This window comes from Hemicordylus capensis, chromosome 8 (genome assembly GCF_027244095.1).
Source record: "Hemicordylus capensis ecotype Gifberg chromosome 8, rHemCap1.1.pri, whole genome shotgun sequence".
Lineage (NCBI taxonomy): Eukaryota > Metazoa > Chordata > Lepidosauria > Squamata > Cordylidae > Hemicordylus > Hemicordylus capensis.
In genome coordinates, this window is record NC_069664.1 from 18,031,658 (window position 1) to 18,055,477 (window position 23,820).

The 23,820-nt window shown below is 45.6% G+C and overlaps 1 protein-coding gene across 3 annotated transcripts in view; it reads right to left on the bottom strand.

The window, feature by feature from the left end:
* The window catches only part of LOC128333529 (matrix metalloproteinase-17-like), a 35,613-nt gene extending 13,443 nt beyond the window's left edge, over positions 1–22,170 (bottom strand). For 2 of the 3 annotated variants that reach the window (XR_008310959.1, XM_053269042.1), the window contains exons 1-8: positions 21,207–21,339; positions 16,531–16,957; positions 13,620–13,752; positions 11,484–11,658; positions 7,289–7,572; positions 5,486–5,662; positions 4,037–4,127; positions 3,263–3,345 (exon numbers count right to left, since the gene is read on the bottom strand). Coding sequence is in view for 2 of the 3 variants with exons in the window: in XM_053269042.1 (XP_053125017.1) it covers positions 3,263–3,345; positions 4,037–4,127; positions 5,486–5,662; positions 7,289–7,572; positions 11,484–11,658; positions 13,620–13,752; positions 16,531–16,725 (1,138 nt within the window). In the remaining variant the exon portion in view is untranslated. Of the gene's footprint in view, positions 1–3,262; positions 3,346–4,036; positions 4,128–5,485; positions 5,663–7,288; positions 7,573–11,483; positions 11,659–13,619; positions 13,753–16,530; positions 16,958–21,206; positions 21,340–22,059 lie in introns of those variants that run through there. The other variant, XM_053269043.1, reaches the window with a different exon arrangement.
* Positions 22,171–23,820: the final 1,650 nt, after the last annotated feature.

Below are 23,820 nucleotides of genomic sequence, written 5' to 3' on the forward strand. Positions count from 1 at the left end.
CTAGATCACTATGGCAACAAGACATTGAGGTCATTCACACAATCAAAAACTGTGTTCTACCCGGGTTTGGGAGCTGTGTGTGTTCCCAGTTTTCAGTTGTGTGGAAGCAAGGTAAGAGAAAAACCTGGGTAGAAGTGATTGTGTGGAAGCAAGGTAGAAGGATCAGCTACCCAGGTTTCCCTCCTACCTTTGTGGCTGGAGATCATGGGAATTGTAGTCCAACAGCATCTGAGGACCCAAGTTTGAGAAAACCTCATTTACGTAGTTTTAGCACTCTGAACATTCTAACTGAACAATATAATGAGTCACAAGGATTGAAAGACAACCACAGGGCTCTGTGGTCGCCAGGAGTCGACACCGACTCGATGACACACTTTACTCTTTACATCTAGATGCCCCTGGTTGTTGTTAAAAAAACTGTGTCCAATTGCTTGTGATAATATCTGGGTTTTGTTGTTTCTCCTTCACACACACACAACTGGTGATTTTTGCAGTGCTCCTAGTTCAAATCTAGGTTTAATCTCAGTTAGCGACATACATTGTTGTGGGAGCCCACATCAAGCTAGGAATCTCAGATTCATCTTGGGCCTCAAACCGCCTTGGTGTGGGTTCACACAATTATGCAAATGTCGACAACCCATATTAAACCTAGATTTGAAGGATCCAAACCAGACCTTTGCCTAGCCAGCCTTTAATGAAATATTTGGTTGTCTCCAGTTTCTGGCACAGATAATTCTCACTGCTTTGACCATGTAAAATATCAGTTCTCTATCTTTAATTGGTATAGCGTCATCACTACAAACATCTGTGAAAGTAGTAGCAATTGCACATTTTAAAAAAAACCACATGGCAATGTCTCAACCAGCTGAAAAACTAGAGCTGTAAAAATCATCAGAGCGACCCTTGGGCTATTTTTAACTGCTCCTGATCTAATGCTGGCAGAAAACAGCTGTTACTGTTTCTTCTGTCATTTTGTTTTGCTTAATGTGCGATTGTTACTGATTAAGAAATTTTTTTGTGAGATGCCTTGTAACGTTTTAAAATTACATTTGGAGTGGAAACATGTTTTCAATAAATACATAAAACACAAATACATCTGCAGCCAGAGTAAAGAGGCACCTTTCAAAGTGATAATTCTTATATTTAGCAGGAGGAGAGCAACTGTCCCTATCCATCCCCAGCACAGCATCCCTCCAGTGGCTGTTGCTGGGGTCTACCTTACGGTTTTTTTTAGATTATGAGCCCTTAGGCAAGAGGGAACTATCTTATTCTTATTCTTTTTTTATGTAAACCATTTTGAGAACTTTTAAAGTTGAAAAGCTGTACATTAATTAATAAAATAAAATAAAATAATGAAATAAATAATAAAAATAAAATAAATAATAAATAATAAAATAAATAAATAAATAAATAATAAAATAAATAATAAAATAAAATAATAATGAATAATAAAATCGTTTATTTAACATATTTTTATACCACCCAAAATTTGCATCTCTGGGCAGTTTACAACCAGAGTTGTAAGTTTAGTTGTTTATGCATGCTGGGGTACAAGGTATACTCACTACCTGTCAGGTATAAAGAGAGAATGTATTGATTTTAAATCAGTTTTCACTTCAAAATACAAGGCAAGGGGGCCTGCCTCAAGCCCTGCTTGTGTGTATTTTAAAGTACATGCTTGCTTGAATTCTTTGGAATCACTTGCACTACTGACACCAAGTATGCCAGCTCTCATGACGATTACTAGTATACGAGAAGCTTTCTAACCCAGTTCAGGAGCTGCACACACACTTCCAACAGGCCATTGTGAGATTTCTAACTCCTGACCAAGGATAGGAAGCTTCACCTACCCTCGTGATAATTGTGAGAACCGTCCTTCTTACTAATAACAGATGCTCATCGCTATGCCAGGGGTGTGTGTGTGTGTGTGTGTGTGTGTACACACACGGGAGTTTTGTACTGCAAGGACCTTTGGAGGGTGTGGTGCATTCCAGGGTGCTCTTCTCTGTGCAGATTGTTTCGGCTTGAAGATATTTGCATACCATTCTTCCCCCAAAGAGCTCAATCGAGCTTACATATGGCTCCCAGGTGATTTTGTGCATACGTAGAGGACAACTGATTTTGTGCACATGCCAGTCACAATTGCCCCCGATTTCAAGCCCTACTCAACCATAGCATTCATTTCTATGTACAACAGCAGGTATTTGCTCACACCCCCTTATCCCAGCTACCCTTGCTCTTTTGTTTTAACATTGTTTTAGATTGTAAGCTCCTTGAGGACAGAGGCCTATCTGTTTTGATTATGTAGTGCTTTAGGACTGCATGCACACTAGCGGGGCAGTTAAATAAGTTGTTGTTGTTGTTGTTGTTGTTAATAATAATAATAAATAGCCCCTTTGTTTCACAACATTAGTAGGTGAAGCCCTCAGGGATGTATTTCTGGAAGACAAAAAATAAAAAATAAGAGAGGATCCTCAGATATCTCACTATAGTCTTCAGTGGGCCCAACATGTTTTGGATTAAAATCCGATGATGAAGATGAAGATGAAGAGTTATGGTGAAGCTGGTTGCTTTCAGCCTCCTTATTAAGTTGTGGAAGTGCCCTTGATAAAGGATTTTTATCCGAAACACCTTGGGCCTATTAAAGACTACAGTGAGGCTCCTAAGTGTCCCCTCAATTGTTCTTTGTCTTCTTGGGTGGTGCCTCCACACTTCTCTTCTCCTTTTACATATTTCTGGAACCCAAACAGCACTTTTGGAGGGAGAGGAGGGCAGCAAAAATCATTCCATCCTCCCTCTCATCATCATCATCATTATTATTAACATTTATATCCTATTCTTCTTCTGAGGAGCTCAGAGGTTACATGGTTATTTTTATCTTCACAACAACCCTGTGAGGTAGCTTAGGCTAAGAGATACATGGCTGGCCCAGAGTCACCCAGTGAGTTTCATGGTTGAATGAGGATTCAAACTCAGGTCTTCCCGGTACTAGTCCAACACTCTAACCACTACGCTATGCTGGCTCATGCATTCAGTTTTGCAGCAAACCTTTGACTGCACTATGCAGCAGCCTCTCTAACCTCCTAGCGCTGTGGAAAATGGGGGCTAATGAATAATGATAATAATAATTAATTAATTAATAATAAACAGGGTCCTTCCTCTGCAGAGCAAGGAAAAGACCTTATGCCATTTGTAAAGAGCAGCAAAAAAAACCTGTTCACGGTTTAAACATTTTGCTCAAACATCGTAAAAGGCCACAGACCTTTGAAAAAGAACGTCTCCCCTCTGATCTGAGCAACAGCATCAATGTTGGAGGCACAGCGATCGGGGAATTCTTTCCCTGACCTGAAACAAAGGAAAGGAAAAAGGCAGTGGCTCACACAATATGACATCTGAGCGCCGTATTTAAAGCAAAACAAAATGGACTAGCCCAACGGGAAAGGGAGGCTGGCTTCCTGCTTTCGAACTGCCTCCCCATCAAGCGAGACTCAAGACCAGACTGAACACTTCAGCTTCGCAAGTCAGGTACCAGGCAATGTCTGGCTATTCCAAACCACATGGCTACAGGAAAGGTAGCAACCCTCCTGAGTGTCTGAGGATGCATCTATAGGGCAATGTTTGAAGGGGGGGTCATCTGCATCTCCTGTACACCCTTCCTCCACAATCTATATATGCTGGCTGCTCTATTCTGTGCTTGTTCCCTGAACATAAGACCAAAACAGCCTGTGCAATCCACGAAGAAGAGTTGATGCTCTGATTGCATAAACACACACAGCCTTCTGAAGGTACCCACTTGCTGGCTTCCTACACTTCCTGCTTCTGTAGCACCCAAGCATCAAATTGCCTAAGCGTCAAACTACACTTCAGGCTTCCATGAGTGCATCAAGTTGCCATCTGGGTGTGGCAACTTGTCGTAAATGCAGATTGGTCCAGTGGTGCCACTGGATACAGATGCTGAGCAGCCAGAATACTGTGACTTTTTACAGTCACTTGGTGTACATATGGGGCGTATGTTGAGTTAGGGGCACTTCCTTACCTAAGGGCAGGAAAATCATGTGGCAGGGAGAGTAAATCTGGGAGCAGCGAGGTCACCTCTGGCTTCTCTGTGGAATGGAGAGCTCTACTTCCTAGATTTTTGAAAAAGGAGAGAATGAATGAATGAATGAATGAATGAATGAATGAACATAAAAGACCTTCATCAGCAGTTCTGGAGGATAGGTTTAAGCAGATTCCTTATGAGGAACGGGTACTCCCGTGTGGAGATGGAGCAGCTGAGTCTATAGCTGATGTTTTATTATACTGTACTTTTTATCAAGATTCTCGTACTTCTCTTCTAGCTCCTTTACTAAAACAAATACCCGGCCATTCAGATGAGTTTTGGGTTTGCTTTCTTCTTGCTGACCATGATTCTGACATTACAAATGTTGCCAAAATTTTGTGTGGTGGCTCAGACGGACTAATACTTCACTATTTTGATTTGCTGTCCAGAGACCGAAATAAAACTGAAAGGAACATAAAAAAGAACATAAGAACAGCCCTGCTGGATCAGGTCCAAGGCCCATCTAGCCCAGCATCCTGTTTCACACAGTGGCCCACTAGAAGCCTCTGAGAAAGCCCACAGGCAAGAGGTGAGGGCATGCCCTCTCTCCTGCTGTTACTCCCCTGCAACCGGTACTGAGAGGCATCGTGCCTCTGAGGCTGGAGGTGGCCTATAGCCACCATACTAGTAGCCATCGATAGGCCTGTCCTCCATGAATTTGTCTAAAAGACCATGGACTGTGTAATATACTTCATGGACCCACCAAGATGCAAAGAAGTCACAGTGCAGAAAGAGAGATTTTATCTGAAACAAGTCCAACGCAATTGGAAACGTAGAATGTCTACCAAGGTCTTTCACTGCTACCTCGACCAGGATCAGCTCCACACAAGAGCCCCGTAGCACTGCCCAGGCTCTCCCACTTAGGGGTTTACCCCTCACCTTTCTGCCCCATATTGCAATATAGGAACATAGGAAGCTTCCATACACTGAGTTCCATCTATCTATCTAGCTCCATCTATCTATCTAGCTAGCTAGCTCCATCTATCTATCTATCTAGCTCCATATCTAGCTTCCATTGATCTATCTAGCTCCATATTGTCTTCACAAAACTGACAGTGGATTCTCCAAGGTTGCAGGCAGGAATCTCTCTCAGCCCTATCTTGGAGATTCTGCCAGAGATGGAACTTGGAACCTTCTGCTTTTCTCCATCCCCTAAGGGGAGTATCTTAATATCCTCTGCTCACACTTCTAGTTTCCCATTCATATGCAACCAGGGCATACCCTGTTTAGCTAAGGAGACAAGTCATGCTTGCTGCCACAAGACCAGCTCTCCTCTCCAATATATATATATTGTTCTCACACCGCAACTCCCATCCATACTGCAAGGATAAAAGTGGGTGGCAATCTACCCACCTACCAAGTAGGCATCCCATCTACTTCACGTACCATAAAGCTTCTGGATCTCTGCACGGTCATCTGCCTGCAGCTGGTACTGCAGTGGGTCCCCCACCGGTCCCTGATAATAGGGGCGCATGATGGAGTGCTTGGAAGGCGAATGGGCAAGGCCGAGGGTGTGGCCAAACTCATGAACAGCCACTGCGAAAAGGTCTGTGCCATAGTCATCTGTCAAAAGATGAGAGTGCGTTGTCAAGAGCTTGGCCCAAGATGAGAGAAGAGGAGAGAGAGACCACAAGGCAGATTAGTCATAACATTTAGCTGAACATCTTCGGTATGAGGCCCACCACCCATTGAGATCATTCAGAGAGGTCCATCTCCAGTTGCCTCCAGTGGCTGCTCAGGGACAGTCCTTCTCTGTTGCCAGCCCAAGGCTTTGGAATGCACTCCTTGCTGAAATAAGAGCATTCCCATCTCCAATAGCTTTTTAAAAGACTCTTTAAAAGCATATATTCACCCAAGCTTTTCATCCAGAATTGTGGTTTAAAACTATTTTTAATATTTTAATTTTTTTTATAAATTTGCTTTGTGTTTGTTGTAAATTGCCCAGAGATGTGAGTTTGGGGTGATGTGCAAATAAAATAAACAGACAAATCAAACCAGAAGAGATACAAGTACATTTGGCCCAATCACTTACCACAGGGCAACTGGTCCATTAGCCCTATGCAAAGGAAGGTCACTTTGCTTTGGAAACCATTTTGGAGCTTCTGAAGGGTCCCCAATTTGCCTCGGCTCCCCTCAGCTCTGCTTTGAGGGGACCTGCATTGCTTCAAGACAAACCCTTCGGCAGTTTAAAGCAAAACTTTTGGGGGGTGGCTTGGCCCCCCACCTCACCCCTTAATCCCTCAAATTACTTCACAGGGATGAGGGGTAATGGCTTTAGTCACTCTTTTCTTTCTGTACCACAAAGGAGCAAGGAGTTCCGTTCGGCAGCTTGGCTTTCAAAATGACGCTTTTTTGCTTTTTCCCCATGGTGCCCTGGGAAATGGCACAGGTGCTCCTGGAATTTGTCATCTTTTCTGAAGCTGCAGCAATGATTATTTATTGATTTTATTTATTCATCACATTTATATACTGCCCAAACTTTCATCTCTGGGCAGTTAACATAAAACAATTAAGACACATATAAAAAGTTAAAACAATTCAACAATTTAAAATCAATCACAAAATTAAAACCAACAAATTTTAAAAGGCTGAGAAAATTTGGTTAAAAAGATGGGTTTTTAGATGTTTTTTAAAAATTGCCAGAGATGGGGAGGATCGTATCTTGGGGAGTGCATTCCACAATCTCGAGGCAACAACCAAGATGGCCCGTCTCTGTGTAGCCATCAGACAAGCTGGTGGCAACTGGAGACGGACCTCCTCCAATGACCTCAATGGGTGGTGGGGCTCATAGTGAAGAAGACGCTCTCTTAAATACCCAGGGCCTAGATGGTCGTGATTAGAATATAATATTTTCTCTTCTCCGCTGTGGGTATGTATGTAGTGTGAGGAGCAGAGGGGGGTGAGCGGGGTCAAACTGAAACTTCAAGAAGCCAAAAGGTTCGACCTGGTTTACTTTGCTTTGATCCCACCCCCACTCTGTAAGACCACCTTTCACTTCAGGACAAAGGGGGTCACAGCAGGATGCCCCCAAAGCTTACTGAACTCCTTTGTGGCAATTCTTCATTCAAGGGAGTGGCTTCACTCTACACCTACAGGGTGTAATACATCAATACACATGGTCTCACAGCTGAGATGGACTTCCTGTGGGTGGGTCTTCCACCACCCCTCTCCCAATGAAAGTCAGCTTACCTGGTGAACGAAAAGTCCAATCCTCATCACTGTCAAAGTGGACATTGCCAGCTCTTTGGGGGTCTCCAGGGAAAAAGGCGTGGGCCACCATTCCGCCTGGCCCGTCAAAAGGGTAGCCGTCGTGATGGTCCAGTCGCAGGAACTCCACAGAGATGTCCGCGCTGTACCCGCCCACCTCATGGAAATTCAAGGGTGTGGCTTCACTCCACACCTTCAGGGCATAATACATCAAGACACGCATGGTCTCACGACTGAGACGGGCTTCCCGTGGGTAGGTCTTCACCCTGTGGTAGAGACAATGAACAGACGGAAGCAACAGGTACTGAATCCTATTCTGCTTGGACCAGATATTGGAAGAACCATTTCATATATTCAGAACTTAAACCAGGGACAACAGCAGACACTTAAGAGCTCACCTTTTGACAGCTCCGACGACACAGGAGGATGGTTGCTTTACCTCCAACCATGAGGTAAGCCAAACCAAAATTAGAACGAACAGATTTCTCAGGATCTGAACATTTGGACCTTAGAAGCTTATAGATAGTTGGCTCAGTACAAAAAATAATGATTGTGAATTGAACCATTTGGCTGTGAATTTCTGTTAGAGCTTTGGAATTTGCCATGCAAGTGTTTTGATGTACCAGCAAATGTTAAGCTATTTTGTTCACCTTCAGTCCTCCGGCACCAAAATGAGTTTTAAGTATTTTCAATGTATTTAGTTCTTCCCTTGATGTTCTGGGTGTACCTCATCGTATTTAATTATATACTCACCAGTTCTTATATCTGACAAAACTGGCTGGTGCCTGAAAATCACAGTGCCTCTAAGATGCTGCAACACTTTTTATCTGTTAGCTCCCTCTAGTGTTACTGTGAGAGGAAAATGGTGAACATGTGCAGGTCAATCTTAAGTACAAAAGCATATTTCGTTGTTATGGGACACTCTCAAGCCCTATTTACATGTTAGATTCAGCACACATGAAATCGGCATACAGATCTGTATGCCCATACAGTGATTCACATGTTATGTTCAACACATATACAATTATTCACAGTTATTCCCATGTTATGACCAAGCCATACTGGAGTACACTTCTTAACCATGTGCTGCATTGGAGGGATTGGTACTTTGTAGCCATTTAAACATGCTTAAATGATCACATAGGAACATGGGAAGCTGCCATATACTGAGTCAGACCATTGGTCTATCTAGCTCAGTATTGTCTTCACAGACTGGCAGCGGCTTCTCCAAGGTTGCAGGCAGGAACCTCTCTCAGCCCTCTTTTGGAGATGCTGCCAGGGAGGGAACTTGGAACCTAGATGCTCTTCCAGGAGCAGCAGCTCCATCCCCTGAGGGGAATATCTTCCAGTGCTCACACTTCTAGTCTCCCATTCATATGCAACCAGGGCAGACCCTGCTTAGCTAAGGGGACAAGTCATACTTGCTACCAAAATACCAGCTCTCCACATGTATAGTCATTCATGTAAAGATACATACCTGGGTACAAACACTTATATGCATGTATAACGCCTGGATTGTAACTCTCACTGGGGAAACAAAGCATGCTTTTCCTTTTTAAAAAGGTGAAATAATTGCATAGTTCTCATCCAGCACTACTAAGAAACCATTTCCTCTCCATGTTTATATATATATTTTCCCCCAACTGGTATGCCACAGGACACTGGCCAGAGTGCCAGGCTGACTTGCTCCAACTCTTGAAGTCAGAACCAAAGCCAGGGAGCTTAAATTCTCCGCTTTTGGAGCTGACTCACCCCATTCCTAGTGCATTATGGAATCAACTCCAAGAGTGAGAAGCCCGAACTCTCCACTTTTGAAGCTGACCTGCTCCGTGCGAAGGATGTATTCAGGAGGAATGTAATTAACTGAAGTGTGTGTCTCCCGATCAAAAAACGCTGTGAAGCACTGGTCTATAGCAGTGTTTCTCAATGTTTTGGGAGTCATGGACCGTACATTCTTTGTATGCAGTTTCCTGGACCAGGTCGCCCCCTTCACCCCCAGGCACCCTCCAAAACAATTTTGAGCCGGTGGGGGCCCAGGACATCACACACAAGGGGGTCCATCACAATCCAAGGAGCCTGTTGCATCACGATCCAAGGAGCCTGGCCAACTCCCCAGAGCTCATTTCTAGGCAGCAGCCCTCATTTCGAGGAAGCCAAATGAATATTATCCCAGAAGCCTGCCTAGAATTGAGCTCTGGAGAGCTCCCAGCAGTGGCAGCCCATACTGGCTCAAAATTGGTTTTGGGGAGTGGAGGGGAGGTATAATTCCTCATGGAGCAGCACGGACCACCACTCAATTCCTCATGGACCGGCACCGGTCCGCAGAAACACCGGTGTGTTAAGAAACACCGATCTATAGCACTACATGCTGTATTGTGTATTGTGTTTTGACACCAAGGGCACATGGGGAAGCATTCTTGATGTATCTCCCACAAACCCCAGAACATTCGTGACTTTTTAACTGTCGACATTCTTTTTTCCTCTGGATCTCTCCTCTTGTGCAATGGCACATTTACAGCCATAGAACAGCTCAGCCTTTTGGAGCCCTTATTAATTTTATTATAGGAGGGCAAAAGTCTGAAGAGAGCTGGATTAAAGCTGTAGGGTTGGATTGGTTTGTTTGGCCAATCCCCGGTTAATCTTCTTCTCTGCATGTGTCTGAGCAACACACTGGCATTACATGCTTGTTATGCACAGCCCAGCGGAGGTCCTGAAATCCCCTTGAAGGATTCTGCCTTACATGAGATTTTACTCCTTTTAGTAACAATGCTCTGGTAGCATCCTTTCTTGGGAGCATTCATTGATGCATAAAGCATCCTGGAGGCACATTAAAGTGCTCTTATCGAGGATAATGAAAATATGCCAATCAAGATGATGGAATAACTCTGAATGTACTTCTCTGGACTACGGAACTTTGCATTATGGGAATGTCAAGTGCTGCTCCTAAAGTTACCCTGAGGACACCTAGTTCGACCTCATGCTATGAAATCAAAGCAACCCTGCAACAGCCCATCTCGCCTTTCCAACACAGATCAACCTAGGATTGACTCAAAATGGGTTGTAAGCATTTTTTTCAAGTGAGGAATGGTCTCGCATTTTCATTTTCCCCAGTGGGAAAACATTGCTCTTTCAGTGCTGGGGGAAATACAGCTAATATACTGATTTTTAATAAAAACCAGGAGGGGGAGAAGAAGGGGAAATCTCCACAGCAGAAAGGGCTACAGATGTCTGGATCACCTGCAACACATGAACAACAGTAGCACATTTTTTAAAAAAATACACTGGCTGATATTCCGCCTAACGCCGTGTGCATGCTTCTGACAACAGTGTACACACAGAGCTAACCCCTGTCCTTCCGAAGCACGGGTGCTTTTGTGCAAGATCAGAACCATTTTCAGCACTCTTCCCCATGCTCTGGAAGTGCTCTGTTGTAGCAGAAACACATTCCTGATGCTGAGGGACATGTTTCCACTGTAACGGAGTGCTACCAAAACATGGGGGAGAACACCCCAAATAGTTATGCACTTGTGCAAGGCCGCCTATGCTTTGGAAGCACAGGGCTAGTGCCATTGATAAAAGCACACTTGCTGCATTAGTCAGGATATCAGCCACTAGGCTGGATCCTCAGAACCATAGCACTCTTCAGGCGTTTGGTGGCAGGGTGTAGCACATGCTTAGATTCTCCGGAAGTGGCTTGGATGTCCTGCCCCGGCCGGTCACTCATCACCTCCTCCATGCTGCTCATGGATATGTTGACATTCGACTGAAGAGATGAATGGTGCATACATGATGGAGGACACTACTGTGGTTGGGATGCATTTGTGATTGGTGTACCACAAGTTGCTGCCAAATGTCTGAAGAGGGCTCATGAGAGGAAAGAAATTAGCCACTCGAGCTATTCCACAATGGCTCATGCAAGCGTTCAAGCCATGTTAGAACAGGTAGTTTCGATGACAGCAATTCTCATGCTTCTGCAAGCCATTGAGCAAGTGGAAGCGCATCTATAGATTTAGTTTCACTTTTTCTCATGTGGTTCTTCTCTCAAGCAAAACAGCTCTTCTGAGAGCGGAAGCACATACACTATCCACATTCATTCGTTTGGATCCAATCCATTGCCTAGAAAGAAATGAACAGACAACTCATGTAGGATTCCACTGTCTGCAACCCAGATGCCTACTTCCAGGAAATGTTCCTCTTGGTCCAAACCGAGCCTGCATTCCTCCTGCTCCGACTCTTCCTTCTCTTCCACCTTTTCCTCCTCCTGCTTCTCAAAGGGAGCTTTTCTGGGAAGGTGGTGATAACATCAGGCAGCGAACAACGAGGTGTCCGTATCAGAGCCAACGTGGCATCATCTAGTGAATTCAGGGAAGCAAAACTGAGTCCAACTAAGCATGGAACTTGCCACAATATGAAATGCCAAAGACTCACCAAGGTGGTAAGCCTGTGTCTGGGCTTCAGATTGCAGGTGGGGGCTCACATGATGGAATACTTCTCCATTAAAAAAAAAAAATTCCACACACAGAAAGCCAGCATGTCAATGACAAAGCCAGGTTGGAACCCTTTCCCCTTATATGCAACTTTTCTGAGTATTTGTGATCAGCACACCTGCCAATGCATCCCTGTTTTCCTATTCACCTGGATGTGGGAAATCGGGACATATTGGCAAGTATGAATCAGTGGTAGATAGAAGGAGAGAATAAGCTTAAATTCAATCCAAGACAGACAGAGCTGATGGGAAAGGATTCAGTGGACAGGATAGTTGTGGATATAGTTGCTCTGGAGGGGATTACATTCTTCTGTAAAGATCAGATTCATAGCTTGAGGGTACTACTGGATCAAAAGCAAAAGGACAGAGAGAAGAACTGGTTATTATTATTATTATTATTTACATTTATGTCCCGCTCTTCCTCCAAGGAGCCCAAAGCGGTGTACTACATACTTAAGTTTCTCCTCACAACCACCCTGTGAAGTAGGTTAGGCTGAGAGAGAAGTGACTGGCCCAGAGTCACCCAGCAAGTCTTATGGCTGAATGGGGATTTGAACTCGGGCCTCCCCAGTCCTAGTCCAGCACTCTAACCACTACACCACGCTGGTTAAACTGAGTGAGTGAGTGAGTGAGTGAATGAATTGAACTGTAAAAAACAAGGATCTATTAGCTCTTTTGGTTAGGTAGATCTACACCCATCTCTCAACAGGTGTGTGGACTGATATTATGTTCCACCTAGCTTGAGGCACCTACACTGGCTGCAAGTTTGTTATCCCTGCTAAATCAGCAGAGGCATCTTTTAAAGTGGTGATATGTATGTATGTATGTATGTATGTATGTAACATATTTTTATACCGCCCAAAATCTATGTCTCTGGGTGGTTTACAACAAAGCAGAATAAATAACAGAAAAATTTAACACATTAGTTAAAACAAATAAATGACAACAGAAATTGTTTTAGTTAAAATAAATGACAGTGAAAAAGTTAACACATTACAGCAATTTAATATTTTAAAACAATGCTAAAACTATTAAAACTTTACTTAATTAAAATCCCAGCACAGCAACCCTCCAGAGCATGCAAATCTGCACCTGCATTTTGAAGTGGTACAGCCAAGCACAGGATTACCACCTCAGTGAGGGCTGGCCTAAGATGAGACAGGGATTCTCCATTATTATCTACAGGATATGATCTCCAGTACAACTACTCTGCAGAGGCAGCTGTTTACCCTGCCAATGATATCCTGAATACCCCCCTCCTAACTAAGCAAAGAGACACCTTTTAAAGTGGCGATTCTCTTCTGTTTAGCAGGGGGAGAGCAACTGGCCCTATCCAACCCCAGCAAGGCATCCCTCCAATGGCTGTGGCTGGTATCTGGATTGTGTTTCTTTTTCGATTGTGAGCCTTTGGGGACAAGGATCCATCATATTGATGTTTTATTCATTTTTCTAAGCAAACCGCTTTGAGAACTTTGGTTGAAGAGGTGGATATAAATATTCATAGTAGTAGTGGTAGAACTAGGACGAGTACAATTCACCATGGAACATCCTAAGAGGGAGTGTACAAGTCAATAGATAGGGAAGGGTTACACCACAATTCAACAAAAATTCTCAGAGCGGTTTACAAGAAAAAATAAATAATAAATCAAGATGCTTCCCTGTCCCCCAAAGGGTTCACAATCTTAAAACTCCCATAATCCTTGGCTTTGGGGCACTGCAGCTGGGGATTGTGGGAGTTGTAGTCCAACAGCAGCCATAGAGCCTCAGGCTGGTTGTCCCTGGTGGAAATGAACAAAAAACTTTTAGGAATTCCATATTCTGCCATACCTGGGATCCCGGTCTCAGCAATGCCTGCGAAGCGCTGCATTATGCGGATGGCACTGGTTACTGCCTCCCAAGTTTGCAGCTGGCCTGTTATAGGGTCAGCTGGAGGAAGGTATCCGTATTGCGTCAGCCACGCCTAGGCAAGATGGAACACACACAAGTCAGTATAGCTCACCTTTCCTGCTGGAAGCTTTCAAATCCTCTAATTAGAGACTGCATTCCTTGATCTTCTCAGGCTACTTCATGGATTGCTTCGTTAAGTACCAGGGCGCTTTCCAGATTAGACCCTGCAATGGGGTCACGGCATATTTCTGAAGTGTGCTTCCACACTTCCTGTGTTGTGACACCGCAGTCCCTACGCTGACAGCAGGGTGCCGTTCAGATTTCCGGTGCCTTGTTTTGAATTTAATTGCTGTGATTTATTGGTAAAACGTTGTATGTCCGGCGTTAAAAGGTTGCTGTTTTTTCAGGTTGTTAATTTTCACCAGACTGCTCCCCCTGCTGGGCGCGTTATTTACATTTTGAATGTGATTTGCCTGAATGGAAGCATTTTGCCGCTCTTGAGCGGCTAATCGGGAAAGCACCCAAGACCAATACTTGTGTTGTATATAAACGCATAACAAAGTCTCATATAAATCCATGCATGGATGCTTGTTTCCCTCCCAGAACACCCATTAAGAAACCGTCAAATAGATAACAGAGAAGAAATAATTAATACAGCTATTAGCGAGTTACTGTTTATGGCAGTGGCAGGCCATGACATTTTGTGGCCTCACTGGCTCGGGGTGCCATTTCTCAGCTTCATAGGAACAGAGGAAGCTGCCATATACAGAGTCAGACCACTGGTCCATCTAGCTCAGTATTGTCTACCCAGACTGGCAGCAGCTTCTCCAAGGTTGCAGGCAGGAATCTCTCTCAGCCCTATCTTGGAGAAGCCAGGGAGGGAACTTGGAACCTTCTTCTCTTCCCAGAGCAGCTCCATCCCCTGAGGAGGAATATCTTACAGTGCTCACACATCTAGTCTCCCATTCATATGCAACCAGGGTCAAGGTGGACCCTGCTTAGCAATGGGGACAAGTCATGCTTTCTACCACCAGACCAGCTCTCCTCCTAGTATCCGCTTTGGCTGATACGTCAACTTCAACCTTACCTGGATGGAGATAGCTCGACCACCGTTATTCAGGCTCTGGTAATCTCACATTCAGTTTGCTGCAATGTGTTGTATTGCGGGGGTGGGGGGCTACCTTTAAAAATGGTTCGAAAACTGCAGGTGGTCCAAAATAGGGCTGCAAGATTATTAACTGTGATTGGACATCTTGATCACATTACACCAGTGCCAAGGTGTATAATTGAGCGGATGGGTTCAAAGAACCTGGGGGCCCCAGCTCCACTCCTCCCTATTTTCCTCATTATCTCCCTCACTCTGAGGGGCCATTGGGGAGAAGGGCGAACACAGACCCCCTCTCCCCTAGCTATGCCCCTGGCCAGTGCTTCATCAATTGCACTGGTTCCCAGTCCATTTCTTAGCACAATTTTAAAGTGCTGGTTTTAACCTTTAAAGCTCTAAACAGCTTGGGGCCAGGTTACCTAAAAGAGTGCCTTAGCTCCTACTTGGACCTCCTCTATTAAGGCCCTGTTCCAAGTACACCCATCAAATGAGGAGAGGTAGAGGCTACTAGGGAGCTGGCCTTTTCGGCACTGCGGCATCTCATTTATGGAACAGTCTCTCCAGTGAGGCTTGCCTGACATCTTCACTATCTTCTTTTAGGCACCAGGTGAAGACCTTTTTGTTCACCAAGCTTTTTCAATTGCTTTGAAATGCTTTGCGTTTTTAGCTGTAGTTTTGCTTTTGGTTATTTTAATGGTTTTTGAAAAACTTTTATGCTATATTTTACTGCTTTATTTTCAAGTTGCCCAAAGAACAATTTGTTATGCAGAGGTCATCTAAATAAATATATTTATTATATTACTACTGCTACTGCTGCTACTGCTACTGCTACTACTATTTTGCTGCCTGCAGCAGCAGAAAATCAAATGCCCCCACTTCCCTTTTCTCTCTTTTTCTATTAAAATTCACACCTCCAATTCCTTCATTTCCTATTAGCTGCATGGTGCCAATCTACCTCCCTCCCTCTGCAGATCTTCCATGGTAGGGGTGTGGATTGGGCTGGTGTGACCCCGCCCCCCAGAACTTACCCACTTCATCCTGCTTCATGGTAGGCCATATTTAGAGCATTTTCTGTTGCTAGCATTAACATGAATCTCGGATGCAGGAATGACCAAGGACAGCAGGCAAATTTAGCACCAGCAACTTGCTTCAGATTTTTGTGAACCTGACGTATCTGCAGGTTACCTCGAGTCTGTCGGTATCACCCTCTTGCCCGCAAGTGATGCCTCTATGGATCCATAGCGATCATTTACAGCTCTTTCAGGAATCGGTATAAGATGACACAGGCTCCATACATCTCCTCTGTTCTCTAATAGAAACTGACCCTCTACTACTGCAGAGGGTCCCAACCTGTGGTACGCCGGATGTTGAAGAACTACAACTCCCATCATCCCCAGCCACAATACACTGTAGCTGGAGGTGACTCAGGAGATGGAGTTCAGCAACATCTGGAGTACCACAAGTTGGGAACCCCTGCTCTACTGCCTGTCTGCACAACTTTGGCCCTCCCACAGATGTTGGACTACAACTCCCATCATCCCTGACCAGTGGCCAGTGTGGCTGAGGATGATGGGAACTGTGCAGCCCTGCTCTGAAGACTGTCCTGGTCCTCTTGGGGAAGCTGTAAGGTACAAAAGAGCATGACGTTGCCCCATCACAAGAGTAAACACCTTCTGTTCAAAGATAGAGCCGATATATGGCTCCCAAATTCTTGGTACCAGGAGGGATGCTCCGAGAATGACTTACCACTATCTCTGCACTCTCGTCTGCTGGAGTGGGCACAGGATGAGTACAGGAGGGCAAAGCCAGAAGCAGCAGCAGCAGCGAGAGCAGGGCAAAGTGCTCAGAGGCAGGGAACAGCTTGGTCTCTTGCCTGCCTTCCAGAAGGTGGCGTGGCTGCATGGAATGTTTCTCAGACCAGCATCTGCCTCTAGCATCCATCCAGCCAGAACACACAGCTTCGATGGGGCACCCCAGCCCACCGGTTTGTCCAAGTCTAGAATCAGACTTCAAAAGCAGCCGAGCTCACTGGATTTATCTGGGGAATCTTGCCGACAGCTCGGACGGCAGGCTGAGGAGTGAGAAAAGTTGCCGTCCTGTTCCTTGGGCTGGGAGTGGAGTGCAAAGATGCAAACATTTCTCCAGCTGCAAACATCGCCTCCCGCATCTGAGCCTGAACGGTGGAAACAGCAGCATCAGGGACAGGTCAAAATCCTCCCAACAGTGAAACAAGGATAGTGAGGAAATTCCCAGTATGGAGTCATTCAAGAAGTATACTAGATTAGGCTAAGGCCATTTGTCATAGTTCCTTCTTTCTATCTGTTCATCATCAACTGGTAGGTTCTTTAGCTTTTTATAATTTTCAGTTTTAATTTGAACCTAATAATTGCAGTTTTTAATCTGACTTTTTTAAAAAAAATAGTTAATTTTATTACTTGTATTATATCTGTGTCTATCTTATTGTTGTGAGCCGCCCCGAGCAGTAGTGCACTGGAGGGGGGAGGTATAAATATTTAAATAAATAATAAATAAATATCATTCACTCATACAAATCTTCCAGGGCTCTTTGTTCAGCATCTTGAACCCTAATAATCACAGACTCTCACTGACTGAGATTTGACCGGCATGGCCTTTTCGGCTGTGGACCCTTGGAATGCCCTCTCGGAGGAGCTTCACCATGCCCCCTCTCTCGGGATCTTCAAGAAGCATTTGAAAAGCCATCTGTTTCAAGAAGCTTTTTCGTGTTTTTATCCACAGTGTGCATCTGATGGAATTTTTCCAATTTCAGAACTTTTAAGGTTGGTCTTAATTGAACCCTCTTTTTGTTGGAAGTGAAGGACTATACGCTGTCTCTTGTCTCAATGACATAGGAGGACAGACTAGTGAGTCGGAGGGCTAGAGGGTCATCCCTTCTCTGCTACTCTGACACTATCCCTTTGATGTGCAGATTGCTCATCTCAGGGACTTCCTTCCTTCCTGCTACTTCTTCTTCCCTTCCTTCTCCTGCAACATGCAAGCTCCTCTCTCCCTGCACCATGTGTGCAGAGATGCAGAATCCATCTGCATCCAGTTAGATAGATTAGAGATCCTATCTCTTCACTTTCCTATCTAGAATGGAGTTCTCTAATAAATACCACTTATATTGATTTGAAACTATGAACTGGCTCCAAGTTACTTTACTCTCAGCATACATGCATGCCTAACCAAATTCCGCTGTGTTGTGCCTCTGTGCACTCTGGTATAATGAAAAGGCTTTCTCTTACCAGAGAGAATTCCCAACACTTTTCAGCTAACTTAGAATTTTGTACGGTTTCTTTGACTTGCTGTTTTATTGTTCTTGTAAGCCTCCCTGTGCATTATTGTACTGGAGGGATGGAATATACATGTTTAAAATCAATGCATGGATACAAAAACCAAACATCACACCTGCACCCAACAGGTGGTCCAAGTGACACGCAGGCGGAAATCTGGGCCTATATCGCTGCTGCCCAATATAGGCGTTTCTCATAGTCTGGGAAACATACCAACAGGGATTCGAACTGGCAACCTCTGGCTTGCTAGTTGAGTCATTTCCCCGCTATGCCAGAAGTGTTTTAGCACCACAATATTTGCAAGGAATGGTAAATCAATCTGAGCAGGAAAACAGCTTCCCGAGCGTTGCTCTGGATGCACTTCCGGAGAAGTCTATGAAGATCCCCAGCTCTCTGGTCAGCCTACAGTGCCAAGGTCCTGCCCTAGAGCACCAGAAAAACTTAACTGGTTGAAAGGCATCATCACGTAAACACGCCCTTCACAAAAGGGCAGCGCTCATGCATTTGAGGAATTGCATTCTACTGCATGCGTGGCTGAGTGTGGAGATGGGGCCCAGTGCAAGAAAGAGCAGGGGCAGAAACAAGAAAAGGGGAAAGGCAAGGCGATGAATTGCATGGAAAGTTACTCAGCAGGGTTGCCAGCCCAGCCCAAGGTTGCCAGCTGGCAACCCTAATTCTCAGAGAATTATGCAGCATCTGGATTTCTGGCAGCCTCCGATAACAACACATGATAAAGTAGCAGCTATAGTACTACTTTACCATAATACTATAGTACTACTTGTGTTTTCCATGCCCTCTTGTGCCCATTTTACTCTAGAACAGAGGAAGCTGCCTTCTACTGAGTCAGACCATTGGCCCATCTAGCTCAGTATTGTCTACACAGACTGGCAGCGACTTCCCCAAGACTGCAGGCAGCAGTCTCTCTGAGCCCTATCTTGGAGATGCTGCCAGGGAGGGAACCTGGAACCTGTTGCATGCAAGCTTTGAGGTGCTCTTCCTGGAACGGCCCCATCCCCTAAGGGGAACCTCTTACAGTGCTCAAATGTCTCCCATTCAGATACAAACCAGGGTGGACCCTGCTTAGCAAAGGCGCAATGCATGCCTGCTACCACAAGTTGAATAACTTGAAGAAACAGTTTCCAAACACAACTCCCAGTAGCCTTTTGCTTCAAGAAGCTGGGAGGAGCAGCTTCACTACTGAGCCCGCACTCCGCAGGCCAGCCGGGAGAGCGTCCCCTTTGGGCTGTCTTCTTCTCCTGCTTGCCACTGCTGCATCGGCAAGAGGCGTACTGGGGAAGACAGACAGACAGAGCCCAGAGCCACACAATGTGGGGCGAGACGGACGGAGTCTACTAGCAGAGGCTCTTCCTTGTGCGTGATTTAATGCTTAGTGTCAACCCTGCAGAGTTCATTCCAAAGGCAGTTGAGCAGCCAATCCCCACTCTGTCTCAAGCACTCAGCAAGCATTCACCTCCCAAGAGGCCTGCTATCCTGCCCCCCCCCCTTTTCGGAAAGCATCACTTTGCATTCAGATGAGCGGCCATACAGACACAGGGTTACTGGCCTGCATGGCTTTTAGCTGGATGGAGCTGAAGCGTCCCTTCATTCAAGAGAGAGAGAGACACACACCCCATTCTAATTTTTGCACTCTTGGTGATCAGAGCTGCTGCTGTATCCTAACACTCAGGGTTATTATTGTTCTGTGCTGTTATTCCTGTCCACCAGGACAGGGAACTCCAACGTGGTTGATCAGTGACTTCTGGAGCGAGGAGAGTCACTGGAATAGAGTTCAAGTTCTTCTCCTCCTCCTCTTCTCTGCCTCAGTTCCTCTTTTGCAAAAACAGGAAAAATACAGATCGGCCTCCCAGGCTTCTTGCAAGGGTGAAAAGAATAAAGCCTCCCACATCCTCAAGAGGGTCATCTATCCAGCTGTAGCTCTGTGGAAGCTCTTCTGCCTTGCATGCAGAAGAGCCCAGGTTCAATCCCTGCAACCTCCAGGTAGGACTGGGAAAGACTCCTGCCTGAAACCTCAGAGAGCCGCTGACAGTCAGTGTAGACCAGGGGCAGGCAACCTTGACTCTCTGGCTATTGTTGAACTACAACTCCCATTATCCCCAGCCACTCTAAATGATGACTGGGGATGGTGGTGGAAATTGTCGGTCAACGACAGCTGGAGCCAAGGTTGCCTATCCCTGGTGTAGACAATACTGAGCTAGATGGACCAATGGTCTGACTCAGCATAAGGCGGTTTCCTAGGTTCCTAGAGCACTCACACACTTCCTGGCTCATGTCCTTGAGTCATTGTTTGTTAGAAAACCACCCTCTGGCCTCCACTCCTGAACCTTTGCCCATACCAGTAACAACCACCCCACTATGGTTTCCATGATGACTATTTCCCAGAATGAAAGAAGTTACTCCGGATCACTAGTCCCCTCTCTCCTCATCTCATAGGAACATAGGAAGCTGCCCTATACTGAGTCAGACCATTGGTCTATCTAGCTCAGTATTGTCTACACAGACTGGCAGCGTCTTCTCCAAGGTTGCAGGCAGGAATTTCGCTCAGGCAACGTACTGTATGCTTTGGTAGTTTGTTGGTTCAATAAAAAAATCTTGTCCTATTAAAAAAAAAAAATCTTGTCTTTTCTTGGTAATCCTGCCAGGGAGGGAACTTGGAACCTTCTGCTCTTCCCAGAGTGGCTCCATCCCCTGAGGGGAATATCTTGCAGTGCTCACACATCAAGTCTCCCATTCATTTGCAACCAGGGCAGACCCTGCTTAGCTAAGGGGGCAAGTCATGTTTGCTACCACAAAAAAATGGCTCAGGGCAGTTTATACAGAGAAATAACAAATAAATAAGATGGCTCCCTGTCCCCAAAGGGCTCACAATCTAAAAGGAAACACAAGATATACACCAGCAACAGTCACTGGAGGTACTGTGCTGGGGGTAGATAGGGCCAGTTACTCTCCCCCTGCTAAATAAAGAGAATCACCACGTTAAAAGGTGCCTCTTTGCCAAGTTAGCAGGGGTAAGTTGAAGGCACACTGGTCATTGTCAGCAGCATCTACGGTAATTATCCAAGGATGACTGCTCTTGAGAAAAGGAGTCCTTACCCTCATGTCCAGCACACCCAACCTCCGGCCTCCTGCCTGGTCCAAAAGAACTTCTCTGCTCCAGTTCTGCCTCTCCTCCCGCGGAGTCCACTGACAGAGCGGCTGCTCCCAGGCACAAAGCAGCACATTTCTAGGATAAAGGAGAGACCCCTCCCCAAGCCCACCCCAGCCAAGCCCAGCGAGCTCTGCAGTGACCCACTCTGGCTGCTGCTTTAATCTGCTTTGCACAACTTGAATGAACAGCTGTAAACGTCTCCTGGCTTTGCACTTAACTGGTATTGCTTCTGGCTGCTGGCTCTCGCTCTCTTCCCCCCCCCCCCAACCCCCCCGCCTTCCAATGCTCTTTAAAAGCACTTCCTTAATAGCATCAAGTTCTGTGGCTGGAAGATTTCAGATGAAGCATATTTCAGATTCATGGAAAGATGGCCATGGGGGTACTCAATGATGGGGTGTTCTAGTGTTTGTTCTGTTCATTTTGCTGATACCTGGTAAATTGTTCTGTGGGTCGAAATTAATTTTTAAAATATAGTTGTTTTTCAAAATAGCAAAATTGGTTTCAGATTCTGTTCAAAGGAGCCAGATCCCTACACATTTCTCAGCCCAAGGGAACTCAGACACCCTCCAACGTACCCCACAGTATATTAGGGTGTTTGAAAACTCAGATCTCTCTCATCCTCCCAAAGTGTCCCAACAGCCGATTCCAAACAGGGTGGCCTCACAAACGGAGACACACAGACCAGATCCCATTCACGCAACTCCCCCCAGGGAGATCCCACCAGAGGTCCTTTGGTTTTCTGACTCCTCCAACCCTTCTTGTACTTCTCTCTACCACTGGCATTTTCCGCCCACCCACCTGCAGCGGAGGCGAGACCTCCCAAACTCCAAAAGCAGCAGCAGCAGCAGCTTCAAGAAGCCATCCCTGGAATTGCCTCTTCCCAGCAGGGAGGAACAGCGCAGCATCCCTGGGCCGGGAAAGGCTTGAGAGCACAAATCTTCAAAAAGGGAGGAGCCACCGATGATGATGATGATGATGTGGGGAGGGGGCTCGTGTTTCCCTCCCTGTGGCTCTGTACCGTTTTCATCTTTTCCTGTTGGCAAGTTTCTTTCATCCTTTCCTTGCGTTTTGCCAAGTGAGATGTTGCTCCCATTTCCCAAAAGATTTTCCAGAGGAATCGCCAAAACAAGATGACTTATGGCATCTTAACAAGATTTATGGAGGCATAGGATAATGTGGATTATGGCGCACGAAACTGAGTCATACAGCAACATAGACAGACAGACACACACACACCACTTTTTGGCTGACAGCCCTCAGTGAACAATTATTCATTAACTAATTCAAAGAATATATTTCATTTGCATCCTGCTCTTCCTCCAGGGGGCCCGGTACCTGGTTATGTTCAGCCTTACAACAAGGTAACTTACTTCAAGGTAAGTTAGGTGTGGCCGGACCAGAGCTGAGTTCCATGGCTGAGCGGTGATTTGAACTCGAGTCTCCTGGTTTTTTGTCCAACACTTTAACCACGACATGCTCAAAGATTCCTGATGTGGCTAGAAGCACAATATAAAAAGTATCCTCCTCCAATCCAATGTAAAATGTAAAACTATTAAAATAAACTGGCAGAACAGCTCAGCAGGAAACACACTGAGATCAAATGCCACCATAAGCCTGTGAGAGTAAAAATTATAGAGGGTCCCTGAGGAATGAACAAGGGGAGGGAATTCCACCAGAGGGGTGGCGTGCCCCGGCTGAGAAAGCCCCACACTGCATTGCTAGCCACTGTTCCTGTGATGATGGGAACACTCTGAGCAGGTTTTCTGAAGAAAACCTTAATGGTCAGGCAGGTTCACATGAGAACAGATGGTCACATCCACCATTCATTAGAAGATGCCGGAGTCAAGTGGAGGCAGGTGAAGCAGTTGTTTATTTATTTAGTGTTAGATTTTTATTTTAAAACAATCTCAAATCAGTTGCCACAGGTACAGAAAGGAGCACAGGAGGCAAGAAGTGTCCGGGCTCTGTCACCATGGATGCATGCCACCCCACCATCAGCTAACCATCGGCTACCCTTGCTAACTGAGCAGAGAGGCACCTTTTAAAGTGGTGGATCTCTTATCCACTGTTGATAAGAGGGAGAGCAATTAGGAGCATAGGAAGCTGCCATATACCGAGTCAGACCTTTGGTCCATCTAGCTCAGTATTGTCTACACAGACAGGCAGCGGCTTCTCCAAGGCTGAATCTCTCTCAACCCTATCTTGGAGATGCTGCCAGGGAGGGAACTTGGGACATTCTGCATGCAAGGATGCAGCTGCTCTTCCCAGAGCAACCCCATCCCCCCAGGGGAAGACCTTACAGTGCTCACACACGTCGTCGCCCATTCAAATGCAAACCAGTGTGGACCCTGCTTAGCATGGGGGACAATTCATGCTTGCTACCACAAGACCAACTCCCCACCCACAATTGTTCCTACACAGCAACTCCAACACAGCACCCTTCCAATGGCTGAGAACTGTTGGGAAGTGGAGGAGGAGGAGGAATTGGAGGAGGATCTACTATTGCCATCCTCCTCACCCCACTGGGCACCCACTTCATTTTCCATTCCTAGCTCTGCT